The sequence below is a fragment of the Lithobates pipiens genome, unplaced genomic scaffold (assembly GCF_037356315.1).
Source record: "Lithobates pipiens isolate NorthernLeopardFrog02 unplaced genomic scaffold, aLitPip1_a1.2 Scaffold_27, whole genome shotgun sequence".
In the NCBI taxonomy this organism is placed as follows: domain Eukaryota; kingdom Metazoa; phylum Chordata; class Amphibia; order Anura; family Ranidae; genus Lithobates; species Lithobates pipiens.
This window is the reverse complement of record NW_027507788.1, coordinates 213,661,015-213,684,605: the sequence shown is the minus strand read 5'-3', so window position 1 is coordinate 213,684,605 and position 23,591 is coordinate 213,661,015. Positions and strand designations below refer to the sequence as shown.

The window sequence follows — 23,591 nt, the reverse complement described above, 5'->3', positions numbered from 1 at the left end:
TACATTCCTCCACCCGGCTCTGTACTTTCTTTCTCGCTCTCTCTCTTTCTCATTCTCTTGTTTTTCTTTCTTTCTTTCTCGTTCTCACTCACTTTATAACTTTCTCTCTCTCTATCTCCCTCCCTCCTTCTCACCCCCTCAACTTTCTCTTTCTTTCGCTTTTTCTGTTTCTCTCTCTCTATCTCTCCCCCCTCTCTCTCTTTCCCTCTCTTTCTCCCTCTCTCTTTCACACTTTCTTTCTCTCTCTCTCTCTCTCTCTTTCTCTCTCTCTTTCATGCTTTTTTTTTTCTCGTTCTTTCTTTCTCTCCCCCCCCCACATGCTCTCTCTCTCTTTCTCTCTCTCCCTCTTTTTCACTCTCATACTCTTTCTATCTCTCTCTCTCTCTCTCCAACTCTCTCTTCCCCCTCTCTCTTTTTCTTGCACAATCTCTCTCTTTTTTGTTCTCTCTCTCTTTCTAACTTTCTCTTGATCTCTCTCTCTCTTTATTTTGCTCTCTCTCTCTTGATCTCTCTCTCTCTCTCTTTCTTTCTTTCATCTCATTCATTCTCTCTCTCAATCTCGTTCTCTCTCTCTTTCACTCTCTTTTTCGTTCTCTCTCTCTGTATTTCTCTCTCTCTCTCTTTCTTTCTCTCTCACTCCCTTTCTCTCTCTCTCTCTCTCAATCTCGTTCTCTCTCTCTTTCACTCTCTTTTTCGTTCTCTCTCTCTGTATTTCTCTCTCTCTCTCTTTCTTTCTCTCTCACTCCCTTTCTCTCTCTCTCTCTCAATCTCGTTCTCTCTCCCTTTCACTCTTTTTCTTTCTCTCTCTCTATCTTTCATTTTATTTTCTCTCTCTTTCTTTCTTTCTCTCTCTACTCTCTCTCTCTCTTTTTCTCTCTCTCACTTCATACATGTACAAGCAGGTAGAGCGCTAGTTTCCTTATCCCACATTTACCTGGCAAATTGTAACTGCTATGCTAAAATACCAGCCAGTTGACTGAATAGCTGAAATGTAGATTCCACTCATAGCGAGTGATTGGAGCTACGCCCCCCTCCCCCCCCCGGCTTCATGTCTTAGCAATTTTTTTACAAAATGATTTTTAGCTAATGGGAGGCTACTTACTAGGCAAGCAAACATGGGAAACTCATGAGTGTTGGGCACATTTTCGAGGGGGGCTCCCTTTGAAACTTATTGGGGGCCACAACATGCGGCCCTCGTGTGTTTCTATTGATTTTAATGAAAAGTGAATTAGGAAATGCTCAGGTGGGTTTGGGCCCCTGGAGACGCTCCAAATCAGGAAAACATAAATCAGGGGCCCTTCAGCCTTTTCTTCTTCTACACTGTATACATTGGGGGGGGGGGGAGGGAGGGGTCATGCTGTACAATAGAAGCTGCCCCAAGTCTGCTCACCGAAGACATGTACTGGCCATACCCAGGAACCAAAAATCAAATCCCTGCACATGCATTCATATGCGCGGTAAGCCTTCTTAGAAATGGCGGTTGTCGGTCATTATTGCGCGGTTTGTATTCGATGCAAGCAGCAAAATATTTTGACTTTGCGTCTCTCTGGGGAATTGGCTGCAACCGCGACTAACCGGTTCAAGGCCTTCGGCGTGAGCCGTAAATGTCGGTCTTATCCCACATGTGGCCTATAAATGCGCGGCGTCCTAATAATTCACCTCTGTGTTGTAGAAACACGTCATGGCGATTTCACATGGCGACACATTTCTGGGAGGTAATTATGCTGCCCCCCCACAATGCTGGAATGCCACCCACAGTCTGCACCCGGGCATCGCAACACCACCTGTTCCTATTGGACCAGGCTGGTGTGACATGTGCTTTTTTTTTTTTTAAAGGAGTTTTGTTCTATATATTTAAAAAAGTTTAGTTGTTTAGTTTATCTCATTAAGTTTTTTTTTCTTGTTTTGTTTATTATTATTATTATTATTATTGTTGTAGTTAATAATAAATAGTAATAATAATTCCCCGTACACACGATCGGACTTTCCGAAAACAAAACCGTGGAATTTTGTAGGAAGGGCGTTGGCTCCAACTTGTCTTGCATACACACGGTCACACAAATGTTGGCCAACAATTACGAACGTAGTGAAGTACAAGACGTACGGCGAGCCGATGTGATATCTCCATTACGAACGCTAGTTTTACAAGACCGAGCGCTTCTGGCTCGTCCTTGATTCCGAGCATGCGTGGACTTTTGTGCGACGGACTTGTGTACACACGATCGGAAAGTCCGACAACAAACACTTGTTTGGAGGAAAATTTGAGAACCTGCTAGCCAACATTTGTTGGAGGAAAGTCCGACAACAAATGTCCGATGGAGCATATACACGGTCGGACTTTCCGCCAACAAGCTCATATTTGTTGTTGGAAAATCTAATCGCGTGTACAGGGCATTAGAATAAGGATTATTATTATATTTGATCATTATTTTATTATCATCATTATTATTGTTTTTATTATTACTATTATTATTATTTATTTATTCTTAAAATAATAATAATAATAAAAAACAGACCCACATTAGTCACAACATTTTATGCCTTTTCACAGAAAAAACATACCGTAAAAAGAAATAATACAAATATTTAAGAAAAATAATAATTTAAAGCACCCAAAATAACAATCCAATAATGATCAATTTCAATAAATATTAATATGAATAATAATAATAAATTTTTATTGTTACGTATTTATTCTTAAAAAAATTATGATAATATTTTTATTATTATTATTATTCGTAATATTTTATTATTATTATTAGTGGTAGTATTATTAGTATTATTAATCACCATAACAATTATTATTACTAATAATAATAATAATATTTTTTTTATTATTTATTATTAAAAAATATATAATAATAATAAACAGACCCGTATTAGTCATGTCATATTATGCCTTTTTCACAGAAAAAACATAGAGTAAAAACAAATTAATAAAAATTATTAAAAAAAAAAATAACTTAAAGCACACAAAATAACAATCAAATAATGATCAATTACAATAAATAATATTAATTTTTTTATTATTGTTAGGCATTTATTCTTAAAAAAATAACAATAATATTTTATTATTATATATTTTTAAGAATACTTACATAATAATAAAGAAGTATTATTATTATTAATATTATTATTCATAATATTTTATTATTATTATTAATCACCATAACAATTATTATTATTACTACTACTACTAATAATAATACTTTTTATTATGATTTATTTATTCTTAAAAAAATATATATATAATAATAATAAACAGACCCACATTAGTCACGTCATTTTATGCTTTTTTCACAGAAAAAACATACAGTAAATAAAAATAATTAAGAAAAATAATAACTTAAAGCACACAAAATAACAATCAAATGATGATCAATTACAATATATAATATTAATATGAATAATAATAATACTTTTTTATTATGTATTTATTCTTAAAAAAATATAATAACAGCATTAATACTACTATTATTATTATTATTATTATTATTATATATATTTCTTAGAGTGCATACATAATAATAAAAAAGTTTTATTATTATTCATATTAATATTATTATTTTTATTGTTATTATTAATCACCATAACTTTTATTATTATTAATAATGATAATAATAATACTTTTTTTTATTATTTTGTATTTATTCTTACAACAATAATAATACAAAACAGACCCACCTTAATCACAACATTTTATGCTTTTTCTCAGAAAAAACACAGTAAAATCAAATAATATAAATAATTAAGAAAAATAATAATGACATAATAAATAAAAATCTAAAATAATCAATTACAAATAATAATAATAATACTTTTTTATTAGTATGTATTTATTCTAAAAAATAATAATAATATTATTACTATTATTATTTTATTATTATTATTATTGTTCTATATTTTTTAAGAATAAATAAATGATAATAAAAAAGTATTATTATTATTAATATTATTATTTCATGTTATTGATCATTTTTTCTTTTATTGTTGTTTTGTGTGCTTTAAATTTTTTTATTTTTTTATTATTATTTTCATTATTTGTTTTTACTGTCTGTTTATTCTTTTTGTGAAAAAGAATACAATATTGTGACTAATGAGGGTCTGTTTTTGGCTTAGGGAGGGGTTCAGGATAGGTGAAAGTCGCTTCTGTAACGGAGCCGATTGTACTAAAGCAAAAGTTTATCCTTCTTATATTTCGCTTTCTCCTTTCCCGCCTCATCAACACACAAATTAAATTATTAAATAAAATCTTCCCGTTTTTATTACCTTATCTTGGAGTCAGTGATGTCATCGCTGGTCTCTGTGCTTCTCTATGCAATGCAGACAGATCATGGGTGGTGGGAGGGGCCAGCAGGGGGCTGTACTTAGCTTCCTTATAACATCACAGCACCCGCCCTCAGCACTCCTCTCAAAAGCCCCCAGTCCTGATGTAAGCAGTGGGAGGGGTTATGCAAATATCACAATGCCTTGATGGGTGGGTGTCAGCCTGGAAAAGTGGGCGGTCCTAGGCAGGCTGAATTGGTATGCTGACCGCCCTAGGTAACGCCCACATGTGATGATGAGCCTCCATGATGGAAAGAACTGAAATCCAATCAAAGGGGTTGGACTGGGACAGTGGGGTTGAGGAGGAAAGGGATTGATGATGTTGGATGTCATCCAGCCAGGAAATGAGGCTGGGCTTTATCTGACTTGCTGTGTCTTCTGATGCACATTGTGAGAAGCTCACAGTGTGCGGTGAAATCAGAGGAAGCTGTTTCAGTCCAGGAGAAGAGGCGGTACACCTGAGCAGGACGGAGGCGGGGTTGGAGCCACCATATGTAATGATGTGCTCATACCTGACATCCTGAGGGGGCTGCTGGTGAAGCCGACAATCACTGGGGTAGTCGGTGCGACATACAGTGAGACTGTGACATCATCCACCCCCTCCTCTCCACCTCATCCAATCAGAGAACGGCTTGTACTTATTTCAATGAGCACCGGGTGTTTTCTGATTGGAGGAGGTGGAGATCATAACATCATCCACCCCTCCTTTTTGCCTCATCCAATCAGAGAACGCCTTATGTTTATTTCAGTGCGTACAAGCCATTCTCTGATTGGACAAGGTTAAAATTGTGATATCATCCAACCCTCTCCTCTCTACCTTGGCCAATCAGAGAACAGCTTATTTCAGTGAGTACAAGCCATTCTCTGATTGGACGAGGTGGAGATTGTGGCATCATCCACCCCCTCCTCTCCACCTTGTCCAATCAGAGAATGCTTTGTATTTTATTAAAATAAATATACGCTGTTCTCTGATTGGACAAGGTGGAAATTGTGGCATCATCCACCCCCTCCTCTCCACCTTGTCCACTCAGAGAACAGCGTTGTATTTATTTTGATGAGTACAAAGCATTTTCTGATTGGACGAGGTGGAGATTGTGACATCATCCGCCCCCTCCTCTCCATCTTGTCCAATCTGAGAACAGCTTATTTCTGTGAGTACAAGCCATTCTCTGGTTGGAGGAGGTGGAGATTGTGACATCATCCGCCCCCTCCTTTCCACCTTGTCCAGTCAGAGAACGCCATGTATTTATTTTAATGAGTACAAAGCATTCTCTGATTGGACGTGGTGGAGATTGTGGCATCATTCGTCCCCCATCAGGTCGCGTCTGGTCGCAACATGTTGAATGGTTTCTACCAATGGGAGCACCGGGGCTCCGACACGGGAACGCCCCTATCCACTGATTATGGGGGGGTGCTAAAAACGTGGCTCAACTGTGCGTTTTTACTGCCCCCCAAAACTGTAAGTCGAAACGCGTCCTGTAATATATCTATGGCTAAACCCTCTGCTCCGGAATCTTCTTTTGGTGAGACGGATTTTGGAATGAGAAGAGACCGATCGACTCCTCTCCCCTCCCCGGGAAATTCTTGGTTCTCTTCTCTACAAAAAAAAAAATGTGGTTTTCATTTGAAATTCTGTCTTCAGGTTTCTAGAAAAAAAACAAAAGACAAAAAAAAAGTAACATTGTATAAAGGAGGTGGCGGTGTGACTTCCTGAGCCTGGAGGTATCACCCCCCCCCCCCCTCCTCCTCCCCGGCGTGTGTCGTCGTTCCCGGGGACCGTAATGTCCCCCCCGATGATCCCCGGAGACGGGACATAGGAGGAGGGACGGTGGGAGGGGTCCCGACACTTCCTGACAACCCAACATAAGAAAAAAAGAAAAAACATAAAAAATAAAATTCCGAAACAGAAGAGAGTGAAGGGGAAAGCCGGCTTCATCGCCTGCAGCTCGTCCTCCTCGCCGGTAACATGAGACTCCTCTCCTGCGTGTGGCTCCTCTGCTGGAGTCTCCCCGCAAGAGCCACCTTCGCCGCATCCCGCTTCCACCGCGCCAACTGCTACCCGTGTTATCGGCGGGCACAGGGGCTCTCCGCCAATCAGGGGCGACCGGGTGAGTGCCCTCCCTGTTTAGGGCTCGTTCACATCACCGGGTTAGAAAATGAACTCGAATCTCTCTTAAATCGCATAATGCGTTTTGTGTTTTTTTTTGTTTTTTTTTTTTTTTGCGTGGCGTTTTGACGCAACAAATTAAAAACGGGTTCGCTGCCAATCAGAGGTGACCAGGTGGGGTAACTTGTCAATTGGGGCTCATTCACATCTCTGGATTAGAAAATGAGTGTGTTTCTCTTATATCGCATAATTGTTTTTTTTTTTGTGCACGCTTTTAATGCTTCGCGCTACATTTTAAAATAAATGCGCAAGAAAATGCATATTTACCGGGGGGGGGGGGGGGGGGGGCGGGGGGATGGGTTGCTCGCCGCCAATCAGGGAGCAACCAGGTTGGTACTTGTCATGTGGGGCTCATTCGCATCATTGGGTTAGAAAATTAACTTCTGTCTCTCTTAAGTCGTATAATGCGTTTTTTTTGCACATTTTGAAGGCAATGCATTACATTTTAAAATAAATGTGAAAAAAATGCAGATTTGGCGGGCACTGGGGGAGGGGGGATATTCACCGCCAATCAGAGGGGGCAACCAGGTAGCTAACTTGTCATTTGGTGCTCATTCACATCATTGAGTTAGAAAATTTACTTTTGTTTCTCTTAAATCGCATAATTGCATTTTTGTGCACATTTTTAATGCTTCGCGTTACATTTAAAATAAATGTGCTAAAAAATAAAAAAAAATAAAAAGCCCGGGGGGGGGGGGGGGGGGGGTGGGGGGGATTGGCGGCCTGGGGGGGGGGCTTGGGGGCGACCAAGTGTTATTTGGGGCTCATTCGCATCATTGGAAAATGAACATCTGTCTCTCTTAAATCGCATAATGCGTTTTTTTTGCACATTTTTAATGCATTGCGTTATCTTTAAGGGCTCATTCATATCTCTCTTAAATTGCATAATGCATTTTTTTGTGCACATTTTTAATGTAATGTATTACATTAAAATAAATGCACAAAAAAATGCAGATTTAGTGTGGGGGGGGGGCTCGCCGCCAATCAGGGGCGACCAGGCAGGTACTCGTCATTTGGGGCTCATTCACATCATTGGGTTAGAAAATGAACATCTGTCTCTCTTAAAATCATATAATGCGTTTTTTTGAAAATTTTAAATGCACTGCATTAACTTTTAGGGCTAATTCATATCTCTCTTAAATCGCATAATGCGTTTTTTGTGCACATTTTGAATGTAATGTATTACATTAAAATAAATGCGCAAAAAAATGCAGATTTAGTGGGGGGGGGGGGGGGGGTTGCCACCAATCAGGGGCGACCAGGCAGGTACTTTTCGTTTGGGGCTCATTCACATCATTGGCTTAGTAAATGAACATCTGTCTCTCTTAAAATCATATAATGCATTTTTTTTTTTTGCACATTTTTAATGCATTGCGTTATCTTTTAGGGCACATTTCGAATGTAATGTATTACGTTTTAAAATCAGGGGCGACCAGGTGGGCACTCGTCATTTGGGGCTCATTCGCATCATTGGGTTAGAAATTGAACTTCTGTCTCTTAAATCGCATAATGTGGTTTTTTTTGCACATTTTTAATGCATTGCATTATCTTTAAGGGCTCATTCATATGTCTCTTAAATCGCATAATGTGTTTTTTTTGCACATTTTTAATGCGTCGCGCTTTGACGCAGCGCATTAAAAACGTTGCCTCAAAGACTTCTGTGTCTCTTAAATCGGAAAATGCGTATTTTTTTTGCACATTTTTAATTCATTGCATTACATTTTAAAATAAATGCGCAGAAAATGCAAATTTAGTGGGGGTGGGGGGTTCACAGCCAATCGGGGGGCGACCAGGTAGGTAGCTTGTCATTTGGGGCTCATCATTGGGTTTGAAAATTAACTTTTGTCTTAAACCGCATAATTGTGTTTTTGTGCATGCTTTTAATGCATTGCATTACATTTTAAAATAATGGGTGCGGGGGGGGGGGGACGACTTCTGTCTCTCTCAAAACGCATAATTGCGTTTTTTTGCACATTTTTAATGCATTGCGTTATCTTTAAGGGCTTATTTATATGTCTCTTAAATCGCATAACGCGTTTTTTGCACGTTTTTAATGCATTGCGCTTTGAAGCAACGCATTAAAAATGTTGCCTCAAAGACTTCTGTCTCTCTTAAATCACATAATGCGTTTTTTGCACATTTCGAATGCATTGCATTACATTTTAAAATGCGCAAAAAGGCAGGAAATTTGGTGGGTGCGGGGGGGGGGGGCAATCTCAACGCATATCAGGGGCGACCAAGTCAGGTAGATAACTTGTCATTTGGGGCTCATTCGCATTATTGGGTTAGAAAATGAACTTCTGCCTCTTAAATCGCACAATGCATTTTTTTTGCACATTTTTAATGCATTGCGTTATCTTTTAGGGCGTATTCATATCTCTCTTAAATCGCATAATGCGTTTTTTTTGCAATCTTTTAATGCGTTGCATTCTAACGCATTTAAAAATGCACTAGCGATGCAGTCGGGGGGGGGGGGGGGGGGTGACCAGGTAGTTACTTGTCATTTGGGGCTCATTCACATCATTGGGTTAGAAAATTAACATCTGTCTCTCTTAAATCACATAATTGCGTTTTTTTGCACATTTTTTTGCACATTTTTAATGCATTGCGTTCCATTTCAAAATAAATGTGCAAAAAAAAACGCAGGAGATTAAGTGAGCGCAGGGATTCACCGCCAATCGGGAGCAATCAGGTAGGTTATCATTTAGGGCCCATTCGCATCATTGGGTTAGGAAATTAACTTTTGTCCTAAATCGCACAATGCATTTTTTTTTTTTTTGCACATTTCTAATGTGTTGCGGTTATCATTTGGGGCTCATTCACATCGTCACTTTTTTAATGTATAAAAAAAAAACAAATTTACCGCAGCACGCATTTTATGCACATTCAGGGGTGACCAGGTAGGCACTGATCCTTTAGGACTCATTCACATCTGTCTTAAATCGCATAATGCGTGTTTTGCATTTTAACGCAACACGTTAAAATCATGCAAAAAAATGCAGGAGATTTAGTGGGCGTAGGGGCCAGGTGTCAGGTGTCTGCCAAGTCGCACCTGAAGTCACACTGACGTGCAGCTTTGAAATAATGCGATTTCAAGTGAGGTTGCACGATTTTGAAGCCGCACCGATAGGCGGCTTTTGAAATCGCGCAATCCAGCGTGAACCAGGGCTTAGAGTCCATTCACTCTTGTGCGACTTCAAAATCGTGCATGAAGTCGCATCAGATGTCTGCCAAGTCGCACCTGAATTTGCACTGATATGTAGCTTTGAAATCATGCAATTCAATGTGATCCAGAGAGCTTAGAGTTCATTCACACTTGTGCAACTTCAAAATCGTGCATGAAGTCGCACAGATGTCTGCCAAGTCACACCTGAAGTCACTGATATGCGGCAAGTCGCACCCTATTGCCGGCAATGGAACTGTTCGAACTGGTGCGACACTGACATTGCGGTACCGCGCCGATTTGAAAAAAGTGTTCCTGCAATATTTTTGGCAATTTCAGGTGCGACTCGCATCGACATCTGTGCATGAAGTCACACGGATATCTTCCAAGTCGCACCTGAATTCGCATCTATAGGCGGCTTTTGAAATCGTGCAATTCAACATGAACCAGGGCTTAGAGTCCATTCACTCTTGTGCGACTTCAAAATCGTGCATGAAGTCGCACAGATGTCTGCCAAGTCGCACCTGAAGTTGCACGGATATGCGGCTTTGAAATCATGCAATTCAATGTGAACCAGAGAGCTTAGGGTCCATTCAGACTTGTGCGACTTCAAAATCATGCATGAAGTCACACAGATGTCTGACAAGTCGCACCTGGATTTACTGATATGCGGCAAATCGCACCCTATTGCCGGAAATGGAATGGTGCGACTCCGACTTTGTGATGCCACACCAATTTGAAAAAAAGTAGTTCCTGCAATATTTTCGGCGATTTCGGGTGCGACTCGCATAGACATCTGTGCATGAAGTCATACAGATATCTGCCAAGTCGCACCTGAAGTCGCACTGAATATGCAGCTTTGAAATTATGCAATTCAATGGGAGCCAGGGTTTAGAGTCCATTCACACTTGTGCGACTTCAAAATGGTGCAAGAAGTGGCACAGATGTCTGCCAAGTGTCACAGATGTCTGCCAAGTCGCACTTGAAGTCGCACTGATAAGCGGCTTTGAAGCCATACAATTCAATGTGAACCAGAGCTTAGAGTCCATTCACACTTGTGCGACTTCAAAATGGGGCAAGAAGTCGCACAGATGTCTGCCAAGTGTCACAGATGTCTGCCAAGTCGCACTTGAAGTCGCACTGATAAGCGGCTTTGAAGCCATACAATTCAATGTGAACCAGAGCTTAGAGTCCATTCACACTTGCGTGACTTCAAAATGGTACAAAAAGTCGCACATAGATGTCTGCCAAGTCGCACTTGAAGTCGCACTGATATGCAGCTTTGAAATCATGCAATTCAACGTGAACCAGAGAGCTTAGAGTCCATTCACGCTTATGCGACTTAAAAATCTTGCATGAAGTTGCACAGATGTCTGCCAAGTCGCACTGATATGTGGCTTTGAAAGCAATTCAATGTGAACCAGGGCTTAGAGTCCATTCACACTTTACAGTGCGACTTTGCGATCTTGATGCAATTTTGGACAAGTGCGACTTGTGGCTCTGACCAATGTGATTGTTTGTGCTCTACAATGTCGCAACACAAGTCGCATATCTATAACGCAGGTGCCACTTTCATGCAACTTTTAAGGGTTTACAATTGAAGGCCTTCTAATGGCATGAAAGTCGAGATCAAGCCACTTTAAAGTCGCTGCGTCTTTAAAGTCGCACAGATCTGAACGGTACTCATTGGGAAACATGAGGTTGGGACTCGTCCTGCGACTTTGGGGGTCCAAAGTCGCAGGACAAGTGGCACGAGTGTGAATGGGGGGCCTTAAGCAAATTGCCAGGCGGAGAAGCAGAGGTCTGCTTGTTAAAAGCTGGATAGAAAGATACAATTAGAAGCCCCCCCCCCCCCCCCCCCCCCGGCTCCTGATTAGATAAGTTTGAAATTTTTGAGGGTTTGTCTTGGGGGAGGTTAGGTCGGGTCTCTGGCGTCCGGAGGGAACGTGTTGGTATTCAGGTACAGCGGGGCTCTGCAGAGTCGCAGCGGCTCAATTAGTCATCAGGAATACAAAAGCCCAGCGAGGTGCAGATTGTGCGACTCTCCCGGATGACGCAGGCGGTGTGTGCGCACCCCCTCCCCCCCCCCCCGCGCTGACTCCCGGCGCACTGCAGTGAGAGGTGCTGCACTTCAGCCCCATTACTTCTAATGAGTAGAAATGATGGCTCATTAAGTCGGTGAGCGGTAGATTGGACCCCGTGAGCCGCGTTGGGGGGGGCGTTGTCGCCGCTCTGCCGCAAATTGTGGTTAAACATTCTCCAATCCAGAGGTCATCATCATCTATCGTCTTTTGTGAGGTTCTGCAGCGCATTTTAATACCTTGGGATAAAAGTTAGAAGCATCCCGCCAATCCTTTGTGCTCCGCATCAACTTTGTTGTGGATATGGGAAAATGGAAATGAAAACTTTGAAGTGGGGAAATGGCTTTTTTTTTTTAAGGTGTCTGTGTCCCCGTTGGGGTATTTCCTCTTACTTCATGTCCCAGTGACAAATTTCACCGTAGCAGGAAGTTAGGAGAAATCTCCCCAGCAAGGACACAAAAAATTTGGCATAGGGCCAGTGATGGCGAACCTTGGCACCCCAGATGTTTTGGAACTACCTTTCCCATGAAGCTCTGGCACTCTGCAGTGTCGTTGAGCATCATGGGAAATATAGTTCCAAAACATCTGGGGGGTGCCAAGGTTCACCATCACTGGCCTAGGCTCTAACCTTTCCCGACTATACAGCGCCTTGAAAAAGTATTCATACCCCTTGAAATGTTCCACATTTTGTCATGTTACAACCAAAAACGTAAATGGATTCTTGAAGCTGAGCCCCGATGACATGCTGCCAGTTCTGCCATCGGGGCTCAACTTCAAGAATCCAAGAGAGATTGTCAGCTCCCAATGGTGACAGTTGGTTCCCAATAGTGACAGCTGGCTCCTGATGATGGTGGTGGTGTGGGAACCTGGCCTAGAGCAGGACCAAGCTATGATAGAGAAGGTTGCAGACAGACCTGGTAGCACATCATTGGGGGTCATCTTCAAGAGTTCAAGAGGGATTGGTCCTGATGGTGACAGCTGGCTCCCGATGATGCCTCATAATGGTGGCGTTGGACTTGGCCTGTAGAAGGACCAAGCTATTATAGAGAAGGTTGTAGGCAGAACCCAAGAGAGACTGCTGGCTCCTGATGATGCCTCATAATGGTGGCGTTGGACTTGGCCTGTAGGAGGACCAAGCTATTGTAGAGAAGGTTATAGGCAGAACCCAAGAGAGATTGCTGGCTCCTGATGATGCCTCATAATGGTGCCGTTGGACTTGGCCTGTAGAAGGACCGAGCTATTGTAGAGAAGGTTGTAGGCAGAACCCAAGAGAGACTGTTGGCTCCTGATGATGCCTCATAATGGTGGCATTGGACTTGGCCTATAGCAGGACCAAGCTATGGTAGAGAAGGTTGCAGACAGACCTGGTAGCACATCATTGGGGGTCATCTTCAAGAGTTCAAGAGGGATTGCTCCTGATAATGAGAGCTGGCTCCCGATGATGCCTCATAATGGTGGCGTTGGACTTGGCCTGTAGAAGGACCAAGCTATTCTAGAGAAGGTTGTAGGCAGAACCCAAGAGAGACTGCTGGCTCCTGATGATGCCTCATAATGGTGGCGTTGGACTTGGCCTGTAGCAGGACCAAGCTATGGTAGAGAAGGTTGCAGACAGACCTGGTAGCACATCATTGGGGGTCATCTTCAAGAGGGATTGCTCCTGATGGTGAGAGTTGGCTCCCGATGATGCCTCATAATGGTGGCGTTGGACTTGGCCTGTAGAAGGACCAAGCTATTCTAGAGAAGGTTGTAGGCAGAACCCAAGAGAGACTGCTGGCTCCTGATGATGCCTCATAATGGTGGCGTTGGACTTGGCCTATAGAAGGACCAAGCTATTGTAGAGAACGTTGTAGGCAGAACCCAAGAGAGGCTGCTTGCTCCTGATGATGCCTCATAATGGTGGCGTTGGACTTGGCCTGTAGAAGGACCAAGCTATTGTAGAGAAGGTTGTAGGCAGAACCCAAGAGAGACTGCTGGCTCCTGATGATGCCTCATTATGGTGGCATTGGACTTGGCCTGTAGAAGGACCAAGCTATTGTAGAGAAGGTTGTAGGCAGAACCCAAGAGAGACTGCTGGCTCCTGATGATGTCTCATAATGGTGGCGTTGGACTTGGCCTGTAGAAGGACCAAGCTATTGTAGAGAAGGTTGTAGGCAGAACCCAAGAGAGATTGCTGGCTCCTGATGATGCCTCATAATGGTGGCGTTGGACTTGGCCTGTAGAAGGACCAAGCTATTGTAGAGAAGGTTGTAGGCAGAACCCAAGAGAGACTGCTAGCTCCTGATGATGAAAGCCGCCTCCCAACGATGCCTGATGATGGTGGTGTGAGACCCGGGCCTGTGGCAGGACCAAACTATTCTAGAGAAGGTTGCAGGGAGACCTGGCAGCACCTCACCAGGGGTCAGCTTCAAGAGTCTAGATTAGATTGCTGGCTCCCAATGGTGATAGCCAGCTCCTGATGACAAAAGCCAGTTCCCGATGATGCCTGATGATGGTGGCATGGGGCCTGGCCTGTCGTAGAACCAAGCTGGATTCGCTAGGCAGGTAAGTTTGCTTTCTGAAGTAAACCCTGCATACCAGGTAAGAAACAAATGTGAGCTTGGATAGAGTTTTTCTTTACTTACCATTTATGGTAAGGTGAAGTCAGGCTTTAATGGCATTTGCCACATTTGCCAAACTACAAGCCCGGATTGCATATCGTGCTGTCCCACCAAAGCAAGGGAAGTAAGGCAGGACAACCACTTTCCCAGACCTTCTCCATCCTTATGGGAGATAAAATTGTATTTAGACTTTGCCTTCAGGCATAACCACACCGAAGACTTCATGGACTTCCTCGCCTGATATGGATCTCAGGATGATAATCTGTACTTGGGAACATTCTTCACTGGAGAGCAGAGGACAGGATGAGGGGCTGTAGGCACAGGGTGATGGGTTACAATATGAATGTAAATGGAGAATTTACTTTTGGGTACATAATGTACACCCTTTATATGACAAGCAGGTATATATATGTAGCACTAACACCCGAAGGAGCTGCTGGTTTGATTGGGCTTACCGTTCTCTTCTCCACCTCGATTTTCGTCTAGGGGTTTCCCGTGGTAGATGGCCCAGAAACCTAAGAGACTGACGACAGATCCGCTTAAAGGGATTTTTATTTGCAAAAAAACATAGTTAACGAACAGTCTCTTAGTGTAGGATCAGAGGGTTTGGAGGAAAGGTTCAGGTACTCTTAGGCCTCATGCACACGAGACGCAGTTAAACGCGTGTTCAGATGCAGTTGGACACTTTTTCAAATGCCCCTGAACTCATTCAATGTTATCCTATGTGTCCATGCACACAGTCTCGTTTTTTGCCGTTTTTATGCAGTTGCGTTTAACCTCGTTTTTCCAGAAGCAAAAAAATGGGTTCAGAAGCAAAAATTTCCACATTTCAGATGCGTTTATAAGCTTTTTTAAAGGAACCCAATTTTTTGGACCTGAAGATCTATTGGACCTGAAGAAATATGATCTGAGAATGACATTTTGTGACCCGACTTTTTGGACCCATAGCTTGGGGCCACTTATTGCCAGGAACCCCAAATGTGGTATGCAGACACTGTGGATCTAGAACTACAACATATCCAAATTTGGGGTTCCTATCACCAAGTAACCCTGAGATTTTGGGCCCCAAAGTCGGGTCGCAAAATGTCATGCACTTTTCTGCATCAGAGAATGACATTTTGCGACCCGACTTTGGGGGGCCCATATCTTGGGGCCACTTATTGCCAGGAACCCCAAATTTGGTATGCAGACACTGTGGATCTAGAACTACAACATATCCAAATTTGGGGTTCCTATCACCAAGTGACCCCGAGATTTTGGGCCCCAAATTCGGGTCGCAAAATGTCATGCACTTTTCTGCATCAGAGAATGACATTTTGCGACCCGACTTTGGGGGCCCATATCTTGGGGCCAATTATTGCCAGGAACCCCAATGTCATGTCATGCACTTTTCTGCATCAGAGATACATGGCCTCAAAGTCAACTGTGACCATCTGCGGCAATGTAATTTGGTCATTAGGGTTGGGTGTTATGGTAAGTGGTTATCCATTAGGGTTAGGGTTATTGTTTAGGATTAAGGGTTGGATTAGGGTTAGGGTTGTTTAGGGTTAGTGTAAGGGATAGGGTTAGCTGTTAGGGGTAGGGTTAGGGGTTAGTGTTAGGATGAATGGTTAGGGTTAGGATTCTGGATATTTTAATAAGGCATTAAAAAATATTATACTACCATATACAGCAGCAAAGAATTAAAATATATTAATCAATACATATTTCACGATAAAAATATATTAAAAAATTGGCCAAATAAATTTAGAACAATTATAAATAATCTAATTAACATAGATTTGCTTTTAAATAAAACAATTTGAAACTAGAAAAAAATGAATAAAAACATATATTAAGATTAAAAAATAAATAATTAACTATTTTAATATTGTTTTATATTACAAATAATGAAAACATGTTAAAAATTGCCACAAGAAAATTTTAGATATTTAAAAAAATTGGATAATTTGCTATAAATAGACATTATTTTTTTTTTAAATAAAGGACAGAGAAAAAAATTCATCTGTACATCTATATATAAATATATTTTTATAAATATATACACATATCTGATCGTTACCAACAGACGTTCCTCTGGTGACACACTGTTTCTCATATTGGTGTCCACGAATGTCAGACCAGGTCGTACTTTTTCTAAGAGCAGATCAAATGGGACAATGGACATCCGGCTAAAATTAAAAGAACTTGTCGGGGTCGGTACTCAGCTGCACATACATGTTTGTGAAATATCCAATGGACATTCGCTGTCCCATCAACGGATGGGTCCAATATCGATGAGCTCTGACTCTGGACCTCTCACGAAATTTGCGACGACGTTGCTGTCTCATCAAGAGCAACATCAGGAGCATTTCCTGACATATATTCAATATGGGATCCATTTCAAAATATATACCACAGAAAGAGAGGCAAATGCAAGTGTACAACTGCTCTCTATGCTGCTGCTGCTCACTATGATCAAAATAGCAGAAATAGTTAAAAAAAAAAAAAACATGCTTTGAGAGCTTGGGGAGGGTCTACATGATGTTATCTTTATAAACGCTTATAAACGCAAACGCGGCTAAACGCGTCTAAACGCGGCATACAAGCACGGCAAAACGTGCGTTTCTAAACGCGCATTTCAGCTGTTTTTGAGCAGAGTTTTCACCTGCATCTCGTGTGCATGAGGCCTTAGTGTCAAAGTCAATCATAAAGAACTCTCTTACTTCGACTAAATCCAGAGAATAGCCATTCACAGCTGGATGTTCCCTCAAGTTGGATAGTTCCTCTCTCACAAGGCCTAGCAGCCTACAAGGTGCTTGAATCAGGAACAAGTCTCTGCCACAGACGTTGTTGTAGAACATGTAGAAATAAGTCTCTGCTACAGACGTTGTTGTAGAACACGTAGGAAACTAGAACTTGTAGAACACTCATGTGATACCTGGATCTTTCAGCCGGTTTGGCGATACCCACGAGATTGGATTCACTTAGGTTCCTCAGCCTCACCAGGCTCTTGCTAAGAAGCCAACCCGTACGTGGCCTTCTTCTGAAGAGTCCTCCCCTGGATAGCTACGAAGTTGCTGGGCCTCTCCACAACCGGAGACGGCACTGACCACCTCGGGATCCTTTCTTTAGTTTCCTTGCCTCGGGCTAGCCAGCCCCGAGACATAAAGTCGGGTGGATCCTCACCCCAGGCCATAGCCTTCCTGATGGCTGGTCAGGAGGACCAGGACCATGGAGTCAGAACATACTCCTGGACCGGAACCCCGAACCACGTGGCATCCGCATCTTAAGTACCCTCTCCAAGAAAGCACAGCAAGAGTGACACTCCCACTGGGCAGGCTCCGAGAGAAAGTAACCTTAAAGCACCCAACCAGACTGTGGTTCCATGCCTGCCAGAAAAGACAGTGCCCCCCTATGGCCAGGCTGAACACCCTATAGTTCAGTCAGACTAATGCTGAGGTCCAAATTTGGAATAATTATACCCAAACCAAACTGCAGTTCAGGTGTAACATAAAATTTCATAAACATAGCGCGTGCTCTTCAGGAGCCGGCGCTACATATATAAATACTGTATATATACAGTATATCTTTTTCTATATACAGCTAATATATTTACCTAATTCAGTCTTTATATTAGCTTCAGGCAGGAAGAGAGAGCGGCAGCACTGTAAGCCAATCTGCAATGCAGAGGAGCCTGATGACTCTACCAGTGTGGGAAAGCCCAGTTATTGCAAAAGTTACACTTTTTAAGTATAAAATAATAAACATGTTATACTTCCCTGCTTTGTACTGCACAGAGCAGCCCCAAACCTCCCCTTCTGGGGCCCTCCATTTGCAAGCTGCTTGCTATGGGAGCACGATGAAATCTGGACTGGATGGTAGTATGAAGTGTGCTGGCCGTTTTAGTTTTTTTTGTTTTTTTTTTGGTGTGTCACCATTGGCCTTGCACCCTTCCTACTGCGTTTAAGGATACAGTGCGCCATGTTTTTTTATTTGGTAGTATCAAAAGGATGAGTAATGGATAACAACTTCATCAGGGGGCTTCATGTCTCACTCTAGTTCGGCTTCTCATGGCTTTATAACATAAATTACAGAGGGACTACATTCTCCTCCCCCATTTCCCCCCTTTCCCCTTACCTCTAATAGCTGGAAATCCAGGGATGTTCTCTAGGAATGCACTGTTCAGCCACAGCACACCCAGTCCACGCCGCAATGTTCTTCCGATGTCATTAGGGAATGCTGAATGTCTCTTAAAAGTTGGGCCCCATGATGATGCATGTGTGCAGCACCCTGTCATCAGGCAGGCAGCTGCAAAAACCATGAAGAGACAGCTGGCATCCCCTCCTGGTGATGGCACCCCTCCTGATGATGGCACCCCTCCTGGTGATGCCATCCCCTCCTGTTTATGGCACCCCTTCCTGGTGATGACATGATGGCATCCCCTCCTGGTGATGGTGCCCCCCTTCTGGTGATGGCACCCCCTCCTGGTGATGGCACCCCCTCCTGGCGATCGCCCCATCTGGGTGAAGTCATCCCCTCCTGATAATGGCATCCCTTCCTGATAACAGCACCCCCTCCTGATAACGGCACCCTCTCCTGATAATGGCGATCCCTCCTGGTGATGGCACCCCCTCCTGGTGATGGCCCCCCCCTATGTTGATGGCACTCCCTCCTTGTGATTGCATTCTCTCCTGATGATGGCACCTCCTCCTGATGATGGCACCCCCTCCTGATAATGGCATAATGACACCCCATCTGGGCGATGGCATCCCCTCCTGATAAGGGCATCCCTTCCTGATAACGGAACCCCCGCCTGATAATGGCGATCCCTCCTGATTATGACATCCCCCTCCTGATAATGACACCCCCTCCTGGTGATTGCATTCTCTCCTGATGATGGCATCCCCTCCGGATGATGGCATCTCCTCCTGATGATGGCACCCCTCCCTGGTGATGGCAGCCCCTCCCGATGATGGTACACCCTCCTGATGATAACTTCCCTTCTGGGTGATGGCACCCCTTCCTGGTAATGACATCCCCTCCTGATGATGGCATGATGGCACCCCCTCCTGGTGACGGCGCCCCCTCCTGGCAATCGCATTCTCTCCTGATGAGGGCATCTCCTCTTGATGATGGCACCCCTTCCTGGTGATGGCACCTCCTCCTGATAATGGCGCCCCCTCCTGATGATGGCGCCCCCTCCTGATGATGGCGCCCCTCCTGATGATGGCATCCCCTCCTGATGATGGCATCCCCTCCTGATGATGGCACCCCCTCCTGGTGATGGCACCCCTCTGGTGATGGCATTCTCTCCTGATGGCATCCCCTCCGGGTGATGACATCCCCTCTGGATGATGGCACCTTCCCCTGATGATGGCACCTTCCCCTGATGATGGCATCTCCTCCTGATGATGGCACCACTTCCTGGTGATGGCACCCCCTCCTTATAATGGCGCCCCCTCCTGATGATGGCATCCCCTCCTGATAATGGCACCCCCTCCTGATAATGGCACCCCCTCTGGTGATGGCATTCTCTCCTGATGGCATCCCCTCTGGGTGATGAAATCCCCTCTGGATGATGGCACCTCCTCCTGGTGATTGCATTCCTTCCTGATGATGGCACCTTCTCCTGATGATGGCATCTCCTCCTGATTATGGCACCCCTTCCTGTGATGGCACCCCCTCCTGATGATGGCACCCCCTCCGGGTGATGGCATCTCCTCCTGATGATGGCACCCCTTCCTGGTGATGACATCCCCTCTGGATGATGGCACCCCCTCCTGGTAATTGCATTCCTTCCTGATGATGGCATCTCCTCCTGATTATGGCACCCCTTCCTGTGATGGCACCCCGTGCTGATGATGGCACCCCCTCCGGGTGATGGCATCTCCTCCTGATGATGGCGCCCCTTCCTGGTGATGACATTCCCTCCTGATGAAGGCACCCCTTCCTGGTGATGACATCCCCTCTGGATGATGGCTCCCCCTCCTGGTAATTGCATTCCTTCCTGATGATGGCATCTCCTCCTGATGATAACTTCCCCTCCGGGTGATGGCACCCCTTCCTGGTGATAATGGCATGATGGCACCCCCTCCTGATGATGGCACCCCCCTCCGGGTGATGGCGTCCCTTCCTGGTGATGACATGCCCCCCTGATGAAGGCACCTCTTCCTGGTGATGACATCCCCTCTGGGTGATGGCACCCCCTCTTGGTGATTGCATTCCCTCCTGATGATGGCACCTTCTCCTGATGATGGCATCCACTCCTGATGAAGGCACCTCTTCCTGGTGATGACATCCCCTCTGAATGATGGCACCCCCTCCTGGTGATTGCATTCCCTCCTGATGATGGCACCTTCTCCTGATGATGGCATCTCCTCCTGATGGTAACTTCCCCTCTGGGTGATGGCACCCTTCCTGGTGATTTAATGAGAAATTTTGAGGGCTGTAATACAGTAATACCTTGGATTACGAGCATAATTAGTTCCAGAAGAATGCTTGCAGTCCAAAGCACTTGTATATCAAAGCGAGTTTCCCCATAGGAAATAATAGAAACTCAACTAATCCGTTCCACAGCCACTGCTTGTCTATGCAGTATTGCATGTGGCCAGATGTGCGGGGGCGCCGAAGACACTTGGAAACACTTCGGAACCTCTGGCCAAATGCGGTACTGCACACCCCAGAGGCTTGAATCCTACTCATCTTGCGAGACAGCGCTCGCAAAAAGCGATTCAGGGTTTTAAAAAAAAATAGCTTGTATTGCGAAACACTCATAAAGTGCGTTACTCGCGATCCGAGGTTTTGCGAGACAACGCTCGCAAAAAGCGAGTCAGGGTTTTTTGTTTTTTTTTAAATAGCTTGTATTGCGAAACATTCGTAAACTGCGTTACTCGCGATCCGAGGTTGCACTGTACCGAGCATAAAAAGAGGTTCAATGAATGGATACATTGTAAATGGGCTCCTCTCCTCTCCATGCGTGGGGCTCTGCAGCATCTAATTAGAGGATATGGTATTAATCACCGTCCCAGCGGGAGCGTCTCGATCTCACGCTGAGTGCGGTTTATAATGCAGTTAATGGAGGAGAGTTGGACGAGGCGGAGGGGACGTCTTCGGTCAGCTGCCGTCTGATGTGAGGAATGTCTGGTACAGGATGTTAGACACAAGCCCATGTTGTCTCCTCTTAGCGAGCGCACAGCTGCGCCATTCCCCTGACACCAACCTCCAGCTTCCTCCACCCCCCCCCCCCCCCCCAGGAAGAGGGGCAGAATCTGGACACTGTGTCATCTCTCTATTACACAGAAGGACAGGAGACTCTGGGAATGAGCCGTGTAATGACCGTGTAACAAGAGGGGTCACCGGCCTATCAGCACTGACAACCCCAAAGAGATAAATGAGAAAACTCTCTCCAAAATGTAATCTGCCCTCTCCCCTCACGCTTGTGTTTTCCCTTCCCTGGCTCCTCCCTCTCCCCTAACACTTGTATTTTCCCTTCCCTGGCTCCTCCCTATCCCCTCACGCTTGAACTTTCCCTTCCCTGGCTCCTCCCTCTCCCCTAACACTTGTATTTTCCCTGACTCCTCCCTCTCCCCTAACACTTGTATTTTCCCTGGCTCCTCCCTCTCCCCTAACACTTGTATTTTCCCTGGCTCCTCCCTCTCCCCTAACACTTGTATTTTCCCTGGCTCCTCCCTCTCCCCTAACACTTGTATTTTGCCTTCCCTAGCTCCTCCCTCTCCTCTAAAGCTTGTACTTTCCCTTCCCTGGCTCCTCCCTCTCCCAAAACGCTTGTATTTTCCCTTCCCTGGCTCCTCCCTCTCCCCTCACACTTGTACTTTCCCTTCCCTGGCTCCTCCCTTTCCATAAACACTTGTACTTTCCCTTTTCCTGGCTTCTCCCTCTCCCATAACACTTGTGTTTTCCCTTCCCTGGCTCCTCCCTCTCTAACGCTTGTACTTTCCCTTCCCTGGCTCCTCCCTTTCCCCTAACGCTTGTACTTTCCCTTCCCTGGCTCCTCCCTCTCCTCTAACGCTTGTAATTTCCCTTCCCTGGCTCCTCCCTTTCCCCTAACGCTTGTACTTTACCTTCCCTGGCTCCTCCCTCTCCCAAACGCTTGTATTTTCCCTTCCCTGGCTCCTCCCTCTCCCCTCACGCTTGTATTTTCCCTTCCCTGGCTCCTCCCTCTCCCCTAACACTTGTATTTTCCCTTCCCTGGCTCCTCCCTCTCCCCTCACACTTGTACTTTCCCTTCCCTGGCTCCTCCCTTTCCATAAACACTTGTACTTTCCCTTTTCCTGGCTTCTCCCTCTCCCATAACACTTGTGTTTTCCCTTCCCTGGCTCCTCCCTCTCTAACGCTTGTACTTTCCCTTCCCTGGCTCCTCCCTTTCCCCTAACGCTTGTACTTTCCCTTCCCTGGCTCCTCCCTCTCCTCTAACGCTTGTAATTTCCCTTCCCTGGCTCCTCCCTTTCCCCTAACGCTTGTACTTTCCCTTCCCTGGCTCCTCCCTCTCCCAAACGCTTGTATTTTCCCTTCCCTGGCTCCTCCCTCTCCCCTCACGCTTGTATTTTCCCTTCCCTGGCTCCTCTCTTTCCCCTAAAGCTTGTAATTTCCCTTCCCTGGCTGCTCCCTCTCCCCAAACGCTTGTATTTTCTCTTCCCTGGCTCCTCCCTCTACTCTCACACTTGTATTTTATCTTCCCTGGCTCCTCCCTTTCCCCTAACACTTGTATTTTCCCTTCCCTGGCTCCTCCCTCTCCTCTAACGCTTGTACTTTCCCTTCCCTGGCTCCTCCCTTTCCCCTAACGCTTGTACTTTCCCTTCCCTGGCTCCTCCCTTTCCCCTAATGCTTGTACTTTCCCTTTTCCTGGCTCCTCCCTCTCCCCTAACACTTGTATTTTCCCTTCCCTGGCTCCTCCCTCTCCCCTAACGCTTGTATTCTCCCTTCCCTGGCTCCTCCCTCTCCTCTAACGCTTGTACTTTCCTTTCCCTGGCTCCTCCCTTTCCCCTAACACTTGTACTTTCCCTTTTCCTGGCTCCTCCCTCTCCCCTAACACTTGCATTTTCCCTTCCCTGGCTCCTCCCTCTCCCCAAACGCTTGTATTTTCCCTTCCCTGGCTCCTCCCTCTCCCCAAACGCTTGTAATTTCCCTTCCCTGGCTCCGCCCTCTCCCCTCATCAGCATGCTAATTACAGCTTTAAATAAACGTTTACATTTTCCCAACTTTATTGACATCACTGGGTCTCTGTGCTTCTCTATGCAATGCAGGCAGATTGTGGC

General features: G+C 44.7%; 1 protein-coding gene across 2 annotated transcripts in view; it reads left to right on the top strand.

Annotated features, from left to right (window-relative positions):
• Window positions 1–23,591, top strand: part of MEGF6 (multiple EGF like domains 6) — a 531,150-nt gene that overhangs the window by 340,268 nt on the left and 167,291 nt on the right. Inside the window, exon 1 of one of the 2 annotated variants that reach the window (XM_077458227.1) lies at window positions 6,226–6,434. The exons of the other annotated variant lie outside the window; for it this stretch is intronic. Within the exon in view, the coding sequence (XP_077314353.1) occupies window positions 6,293–6,434 (142 nt within the window). The 5' untranslated portion in view covers window positions 6,226–6,292. Of the gene's footprint in view, window positions 1–6,225; window positions 6,435–23,591 lie in introns of those variants that run through there. 2 annotated transcript variants of the gene reach the window in all.